Below are 9,498 nucleotides of genomic sequence, written 5' to 3'. Positions count from 1 at the left end.
TCAAAAGTAGTGCACTTTATCGGGAACAGGGTGCCATTTGGGACACACCCATAATTAAAAGCCCAGTGGCTATAGCAACAATGCAGAACAGTTCAGTTGACTCTCCTCCATGACATTTGCTGAGACACGGCAAAGACAGATCCTACACACACTTTTGTTCAATTGGCTCACGTGTTCATTTGCATTCACTCTTCATCTATCTTCTATCGTACAGAACCCACAAGCTCAATACATCACTAGTTGACACACATAGGCAGCAGCTGCTAAGAATAATACTGTTGGCACATGCTCCTAGACTGGTCCCGGATATGTTTGTGCTCTTGCCAACTCCATTGCTCATTGTCAAACCCTTGGCATGACAATGAGTGACAAGAAGTTGGTCTGATAGCACAAACAGACTGGCACTCAAGCTTACATGCTTGCTCTAGTGCAGCACAATTCACAGATAGTTGTCCGTCACTGTATGTAATTAGTTGTCAATTCTACTGTACGTAGCTAGCTACCAAGATAGTTAGTAGGGGTCACTTCACTTCAGATCATAAAAATACACAGTACAACATCAGTGAGCTGCCTCTACAGTACATAGCAGCCTTGTGAAACCAGACCGACCGTTGCGCTCTCGTTTTGTTTCGCTGAAGTAAAACAGAATGTGAGCATGCGAGATCAGGCCGGTTTAACGAGGCTATCTACGTAGTACACACCTAGGAACATCTAGCACTAACGTCTTCATCTATCTACCCATTTAGCTAGCTACGGTACCTTGCTACTCATGCGTTGCCAGACTACCACACTAAAGATCTACTGACTGAGTGCTCTCCAGGGGTCTCCCTACTGGGTACGTCGTGGGCGGGGAGGCTCACAGGATGCTCTCGCGCTCCTCTCCAAAGGTGACGGTGTCGGAGGACACGGTGGTGATCTCTGGGGGATCCCCGAGGTTCAGCCCCCGCTTCAGGTGCACCACACGCACGTTCTCGTTGTGCGGCCCGGGCTTGGTGGTGCCGGAACCCGGGGAGACGATGACCTCGCTGGTGGAGGAGGAGGTAGGGGTGGAGCAGGTAGTGTCAGTGGACTCCACCAGAGCACTCTGCCCTGGGCAACGCTGCTGCTGGTTCCCCTGCTGCTGGGTGTTGGTGTTGTTGTTGAGGGTGGTGTTGCTGGGCGTGCGGTTGAGGTTGTAGCTCTTGGACGAGGGCCAGCTCTCTTCGGGGCTGCTGGCCAGCAGGCTGCACTGGTCCTCGGAGCAGATGGACATGCGGGCCACGGCCGGGTCCTGGAGACCACTCAGGCTGCTGGGCAGACCCCTCTTCCTGGCTGCCAGGCTCTGGGTCTCCTCCTGGTCCAGGTCAATCAGGTTGGCCCTCTCCAGCTGGGAAAGGTCGGCCTCCTCATCCTGCAGGGAGTGGTTGGGGGAGCTCTCATTGGAGCGCATGCCAGAGTCCGACGAATCCTTCTTATCCAGCATGGCATCGGAGAGATATTCTTTCCCCTTAGCCAGGGCCAGGGAGCTGCTGCAGGAGGATGCTTTGGTTTCACCAGGCTTCTTCCCGTCGCCCAGGAGAGGAGTGTCGGAGTTCTCTGAATCCTCGTCGTCGCTGGTCAGCTTCTGGTAGCGCAGCCCGCCGGCGGCCTTCATCTTGAGGTCGGCGGCTCCCTGAAACAGGCCGCTCCCCCTGTCGCTGGACCCGGAGGCCTTGCGGCCCAGCAGGGTTTTGGAGGAGCCATGGGGGTCCTGCTTCTCATCTTCCTCTGTGATGGGGTCCAGGGGGGCTTCGGCGGTGGTGAAGTCTGGGGCGTCTACAGCGGGGGGCTTGGTGGTGCTCCTCTTGGCGGTAGCCTTGTCCTTGGTCTTGTCCTCGGAGCTGGAGGATGTCATGAACTGGTTGGGGTGGGGCTGGATGGGCTTCTCTCCCCCGCCTCCTCCCACCTCCAGTGTGGCCATCTGGGCGATGTACTCCTGGTAGGCGTTGCGGTACTCGGATTGCTGCTTTTCCGTCAGCTTGACGATGTCGTTGGACGACTCCTGGGAGTTGAGGCTGGACATGCTGGGGGTACGGTGGGTCGGGGCCTGGGGAGAGGGGAGGACATGGAACATTACATTTAATAGAGTAAGACATTGAAAGACTGAGGAGGGCCTAGATCTGTGGTCTAAGTATACTGTACATGAAGGCAAATGTGCTATAATTTGGTTTACATACAGGTCAATGGCTTAAATCATGGTTCTGTACATATACATATACAGTTGAAGTCGGAAGTTTACATACACCTTAGCCAAATATATTTAAACTCAGTTTTTCACAATTCCTGACATTTAATCCTAGTAAAAATTCCCTGTCTTAGGTCAGTTAGGATCACCACTTTTTTTTAAGAATGTGAAATGTCAGAATAATAGTAGAGAGAATGATTTATTTCAGCTTTTATTTCTTTCATCACATTCCCAGTGGGTCAGAAGTTTACATACACTCAATTAGTATTTGGTAGCATTGCCTTTAAATTGTTTAACTTGGGTCAAACGTTTCTGGTAGCCTTCCACAAGCTTCCCACAATACGTTGGGTGAATTTTGGCCCATTCCTCCCATTCCTCCATTCCTCTTGACAGAGCTGGTGTAACTGAGTCAGTTTTGTAGGCCTCCTTGCTCGCACACGCCTTTTCAGTTCTGCCCACACATTTTCTATAGGATTGAGGTCAGGGCTTTGTGATGGCCACTCCAATACCTTGACTTTGTTGTCCTTAAGCCATTTTGCCACAACTTTGGGTTCATTGTCCATTTGGAAGACCCATTTGCGACCAAGCTTTGACTTCCTGACTGATGTCTTGAGATTTTGCTTCAATATATCCACATAATTTTCCTTCATCATGATGCCATCTATTTTGTGAAGTGCACCAGTCCCTCCTGCAGCAAAGCACCCCCACAGCATGATGCTGCCACCCCCGTGTTTCACGGTTGGGATGGTGTTCTTCGGCTTGTAAGCCAACCCCTTTTTCCTCCAAACATAACGATGGTCATTATGGCCAAACAGTTCTATTTTTGTTTCATCAGACCAGAGGACATTTCTCCAAAAAGTATGATCTTTGTCCCCATGTGCAGTTGCAAACCGTAGTCTGGCTTTTTTATGGCGGTTTTGGAGCAGTGGCTTCTTCCTTGCTGAGCGGCCTTTCAGGTTATGTCGATATAGGACTTGTTTTACTGTGGATATAGATACTTTTGTACCTGTTTCCTCCAGCATCTTCACAAGGTCATTTGTTGTTGTTCTGGGATTGATTTGCACTTTTGCACAAAAGTACGTTCATCTCTAGGAGACAGAACGCGTCTCCTTCCTGAGCGGTATGACGGCTGCGTGGTTCCATGGTGTTTATACTTGCGTACTATTGTTTGTACAGATGAACGTGGTACCTTCAGGCGTTTGGAAATTGCTCCCAAGGATGAACCAGACATGTGGAGGTCTATAATTTCTTTTCTGAGGTCTTGGCTGATTTCTTTTGATTTTCCCATGATGTCAAGCAAAGAGGCACTGAGTTTGAAGGTAGGTCTTGAAATACATCCACAGGTACACCTCCAATTGACTCAAATTATGTCAATTAGCTTATCAGAAGCTTCTAAAGCCATGATATCATTTTCTGGAATTTTCCAAGCTGTTTAAAGGCACAATCAATTTAGTGTATGTAAACTTCTGACCCACTGGAATTGTGATACAGTGAATTATAAGTGAAATAATCTGTCTGTAAACAATTGTTGGAAAAATTACTTGTGTCATGCACAAAGTAGATGTCCTAACCGACTTGCCAAAACTATAGTTTGTTAACAAGAAATTTGTGGAGTGGTTGAAAAACGAGTTTTAATGACTCCAACCTAAGTGTATGTAAACTTCCGACTTTCAACTGTAGCTATTCAATTCCAGTCTTTCTGTCAACGTAATATAATGATGGAATATAGACCTCTCTACAATGGAAAATACCACCAGTCACTCACCATCCATGTGTTGTTGCTGTGCCTGGGAGGCTCATCCAGTCCCACGTTGCTTAGCTCCTCAAAGCTCAGGTTGAAGCTGTACATGGGTGAGTTGGCGTCGAGGCTGGCGGCGCCAGCGTGGGGCGGGGCGACCTGGCGCCTCGGTTCCCCATGGCCCGCCACACTGCTGCCCACTTCGCTGGGAGCCTCCTCATGAAGCCCATGGCTCTCCACGTGACGCATCTCCAACACCTAGAAGAAGAAGAAGAAGATGAGACAACTGTCCAATCAAAAACACATATTTTGACCAATGGGTCAAATTAATTGTGTAGATAATCCTTTAAGAAAACCAATGGTACCAAACCTCATGTCTCTATCGTAATCCGTTCAAAAGTTATTGGAGTTTTTACCCTTGTAGGATGGCCAGAGAATAAAAGTGGTCAAGGATCTGGAAAAATGCATCACGTCAGCTAGGCTGGATTCTGTGCAAGAATTAAGGCTACTGGCTACCTGACAGGCTCACTTTCCCATTGAACTCATTATCTTTTTTTCTCGACTCGCAGGACATTAAACAATATAGAGGTAAGATGGATTTGATTTTGAGACATGACATGTAGTATTTTCATATTTTAGTATATGCTTTTCATTCGTAAATTGAAATTCCTGTTCTTTTTCAAATATTTCTCACAAAAACAAGCGTATCTCTGTGAAATGTCAATGGAGCAGGATCTTAATTTTATCTCTCTTCTGTTGCTGAGAATTTTCCTGCAGCCGTAAATGCAAACTTGTACTGTATTCGAGGTTTAAAAAGGCTTCTAAAGTTTGTAATTTCCACTTTAAAAATGTCAGACTTGATTTGCCCTAATGTATTAACCCCAACAAAAAATATTCAATTAATTATAATCCACATAATAATTCAAATTTCCTGTTGCTGCAGGATTATGTTCCTGCTGTAGCAAACTGGCTCAAATTAAGATCCTACATCAAGCTTTTTATTTTCAAACCCTTTTACATTTAATTCAGCTCGTGTCATGCTAATTTTGCGTTTTGCGACCCGCGGAAACAACTTTGAAGACGACGACCACAACATTTACAAAAGTTGTTACGAGAAACATGCACCGCTATGCTTATTATAGGATGTATTAGGTACGAAATCTGACTATTTGGATATAATGTTAATGATATGTTAAAGAAAGACCCCACTGAACGATTCAGAACATGAATAATAATATTTGTCTTAGTAAAATGTATTTTATAACATAAGGAAGTGAAATTTCATCACAAAATAACATTTTGGGCAGAGTGGGTAGACACCCTACCGAGTTAAGACCCATACTGTAACAGCAGTGTCCACTGTTAAAGCTGATGGTAAATACACTACACAATAAAAAGAAACAGGTAAGAGCAAAGTTAGGGCCAAAGTACTTACCGTTCCTCTGAAGAGCTGCCAATCTCCAAAGTTCATTTTCATCTCATTCTTCAGTTCATCGATGTTGCACTGGGTCAGAACTCTGCCGTTCACATTAGCCTGAGAGAGAGATGCAATGGAGAGATGGTTAATGGGGGGATGTCAGAAACACACTCTCTCGCTCTCTCTCTCTAAAGCTCACCTTCTTGATGGTGGCGGTGTACTGGGCCAGCATGCTCTGGTCGATGCCCTCGATCTGTTTGACGCGCTCACACACTGCGTCTGTGTTCATGGAGCTCAGGAGGATGACCGGGGTGCCCGACACCACAGAGGCAGAACCCTGACACACACACAATACACACAACCAGGCCCAGAACACACCGTTAATGACAGGATACAGCTGAAAGACAAAACCTGGGTTAATAGCTATTTGATGGATGTCAGAAATCCGAATACATTTTCTCCCTTTTCAAGTTATCATGTATTTCACTATATTGTAGTACGCTCTGCCAGTCTGAGTAAAAATGGAATAACATAGAATGAAATAAAACAGAGTTCCATGCCGAAACACCGTTCAAACCTGCAAAGGTAAAGGCACAGTATAGGGGAAAGCAACATGAAGAGAACATAGGTTACATAAACCCTCAGTAGGTACAGTATGAGAGAAATATAATACGATCTTATCTATAATGGGTTGTTGATGAGAGTGGCGCTATCCTAGGGTGAGTGCAGTATGGCAATGGGATGTAGACCACCGGTTAAGAGGTTGTCACGGCATTAGGCCCAGACCAAACGTTGTCAGTGAGTGTATTAGAGAACACTGTATGGTAAAACACCTTGGATGTAATCTGTGAGGAGGAAATTACATCGCTTCCTGTTATCTCTAATGTATTACTACTACTAGGCTACTCACTAACACAAGAGTTAGATCATAGAAATAGAATCACTATAACGGATATCCCCTCAGACCATTGAATTGACTTGAATGAGGATGTCCGTTCTAGTGATTATATTTCTATGAGTTAGATATGACACCACACACCTCACCTCAGATGAATGGAGAAAATATTACTGGTAAGTGATACACATCTAGTGCTAGATAGCTTTGATGCTAGTATGGATAAAATGCACACAGCAATACATGGTGCATGATTATTATTTATTCAAACAGGTTAGTTTCAGGTCTTTACGAAACCACAGGAAATGGCACTGACTCTGAGTAGAAGGGCTGTCTTCATAGGACATGTCCATTTTGATGAGGTGGGAGAGGTGGGAGTGTGTGAGGGTTTGTGGTAAGGAGAGGAGTTTAGCTAGAAGAGCCAGACAAAAGCAAATGTTTGAAATGCTTATAGAGACTGTACAAATGACTAAATCAAACGTGTTACAAATCTACAATGTATCTTACAAGGTTACAAAACGTGTAATTGTAAATAGGTCTTCAGCAGTATTGCAATATTAAAGACAGAGGCACTATGAGCAGATCAAAGATTTCACTAGTCAGCGGCCTTGTAGTGTTCAGTATCTACAGTGCCTTGCAAAAGTATTCATCCCCCTTGGCATTTTTCCTATTTTGTTGCATTACAACCTGTAATTTAAATGGATTTTTATTTGGATTCCATGTAATGGACATACACAAAATAGTCCAAATTGGTGAAGTGAAATGAAAAAAATAACTTATTTCAAAAAATGCTAAAATAAATAAATAACGTAAAAGTGGTGCGTGCATATGTATTCACCCCCTTTGCTATGAAGCCCCTAAATAAGATCTGGTGTAACCAATTACCTTCAGAAGTCATATAATTAGTTAAATAAAGTCCACCTGTGTGCAATCTAAGTGTCACATGATCTGTCACATGGTCTAGTATATATACACCTGTTCTGAAAGGCCCCAGAGTCTGCAACACCACTAAGCAAGGGGCACCCCTAAGCAAGCGGCACCATGAAGGAGCTCTCCAAACAGGTCAGGGACAAAGTTGTGGAGAAGTACAGATCAGGGTTGGGTTATAAAAACATATCAGAAACTTTGAACATCCCACGGAGCACCATTAAATCCATTATAAAAAAAACTGAAAGAATATGGCACCACAACAAACCTGCCAAGAGAGGGCCGCCCACCAAAACTCACGGACCAGGCAAGGAGGGCATTAAACAGAGAGGCAACAAAGAGACCAAAGATAACCCTGAAGGAGCTGCAAAGCTCCACAGCGGAGATTGGAGTATCTGTCCATAGGACCACTTTAAGCCGTACACTCCACAGAACTGGGCTTTACGGAAGAGTGGCCAGAAAAAAGCCATTGCTTAAAGAAAAAAATAAGCAAACACGTTTGGTGTTCGCCATGTGGGAGACTCCCCAAACATATGGAAGAAGGTACTCTGGTCAGATGAGACTAAAATTGAGCTTTTTGGCCATCAAGGAAAACGCTATGTCTGGCGCAAACCCAACACCTCTCAACACCCCGAGAACACCATCCCCACTGTGAAGCATGGTGGTGGCAGCATCATGCTGTGGGGATGTTTTTCATCGGCAGGGACTGGGAAACTGGTCAGAATTGAAGGAATAATGGATGGCGCTAAATACAGGGAAATTCTTGAGGGAAACCTGTTTCAGTCTTCCAGAGATTTGAGACTGGGATGGAGGTTCACCTTCCAGCAGGACAATGACCCTAAGCATACTGCTAAAGCAACACTCGAGTGGTTTAAAGAGAAACATTTAAATGTCTTGGAATGGCCTAGTCAAAGCCCAGACCTCAATCCAATTGAGAATCTGTGGTATGACTTAAAGATTGCTGTACACCAGCGGAACCCATCCAACTTGAAGGAGCTGGAGCAGTTTTGCCTTGAAGAGTGGGCAAAAATCCCAGTGGCTAGATGTGCCAAGCTTATAGAGACATACCCCAAGAGACTTGCAGCTGTAATTGCTGCAAAAGGTGGCTCTCCAAAGTATTTACTTTGAGGGGGTGAATAGTTATGCACGCTCAAGTTCTGTTTTTTTGTCTTATTTCTTGTTTGTTTCACAATAAAAAATATTTTGCATCTTCAAAGCGGTAGGCATGTTGTGTAAATCAAATGATACAAACCCCCCCAAAATCTAATTTAATTCCAGGTTGTAAGGCAACAAAATAGGAAAAAAACGCCAAGGGGGGTGAATACTTTCGCAAGCCACTTAATCTGTAATTTAATGTACATCAGTTAGTATCCTAACAAGGGAGCTAGAGCGTCGCAAAAACAGTTGGTTTTTAGCTGCTACACTGGAAGTGTAGCTTTTGCAGGCGTGAGAAGAACGCGAGACACTTTATCAAGTGTTCTTGGGAGTGAGCGGCAGGTGAAATTCTTGAAAGTAGAACCAGAACGTAATTTTACGCCGAAGCAACACAAGCTTCTCGCAGAGCCGCGCCGCTTACACCCAGGTTTCATTGACATGAATGGGAGCGTCTCGCGCTCTGCAAACGTTACTCGTCCAGTGTAGCACGCCTGTAACTCCCGGTTCCCATTTGAGAGAGTGGGCTAGAGTTCCAAAGGTGCATGCTAGGATAAGTGGTCAGAGGTCAGATCACTTCCGAAAGGGGTTAGTTTGTCGGTCTAGGGAGTAGGAGGGCAGCATTAGCGAAGGGAGTAAAAAGTCGGAGTTAGGGACAAAATCAGAGTGTTTCAGTACCTGCTTCTTTTTCAAAGACGGTACCTTAAACTGCTTGGAGAGGAAGAGAGAGAATGAGAGGTGGAAAGAGACAGAGGGAAAGGTGAGGAGGGAGTGGCATACAGCAGGTCTTCATCAGGGAGGGATGTGGGGAGAGAACATTAGGAAGACATACAGATGACAACATCATCGTTGTAGAGGAGAAAAAACATTAGAGAGTCAGACATATCTTCAAGACAGGAAATAGAGAGAGAGAGTGAATGAGAGAGAGAAAGAAAGACATAAAAAATAAAAAATAAAAAAAATAAAGAGAGTGGAGCGAGAAAGTGGAGAGAGATAGAAAGACAAAGAAAGATAGTGGAGAAAGTGGAGAGAGAGAGAGAGGGGGCATGCCTTCATCGTGAGGATGAGAAAAATGTGTTTGATATCTGAAAATGTGTTTGATATCTGCAGGGTTCAGTGGTTTTTAGGACAGTTTGATGCTGAGGTAGCAGGGTCATTGTGTTTCG

General features: G+C 44.8%; 1 protein-coding gene across 1 annotated transcript in view; it reads right to left on the bottom strand.

Annotated features, from left to right (window-relative positions):
- Positions 1 to 9,498, bottom strand: part of kidins220b (kinase D-interacting substrate 220b) — a 45,320-nt gene continuing 35,822 nt past the window's right edge. The window contains exons 27-30 of the mRNA XM_084149117.1: positions 5,558 to 5,695; positions 5,377 to 5,475; positions 3,969 to 4,199; positions 1 to 2,065 (exon numbers count right to left, since the gene is read on the bottom strand). Coding sequence (XP_084005243.1) covers positions 857 to 2,065; positions 3,969 to 4,199; positions 5,377 to 5,475; positions 5,558 to 5,695 — 1,677 coding nt within the window. The 3' untranslated portion in view covers positions 1 to 856. The remainder of the gene's footprint in view (positions 2,066 to 3,968; positions 4,200 to 5,376; positions 5,476 to 5,557; positions 5,696 to 9,498) is intronic.

The sequence above is a fragment of the Coregonus lavaretus genome (genome assembly GCF_964263955.1).
Source record: "Coregonus lavaretus genome assembly, chromosome: 31".
NCBI lineage: Eukaryota > Metazoa > Chordata > Actinopteri > Salmoniformes > Salmonidae > Coregonus > Coregonus lavaretus.
Note: the sequence above shows the minus strand (reverse complement) of the source record. Positions and strands in the feature narration are given on the sequence as shown.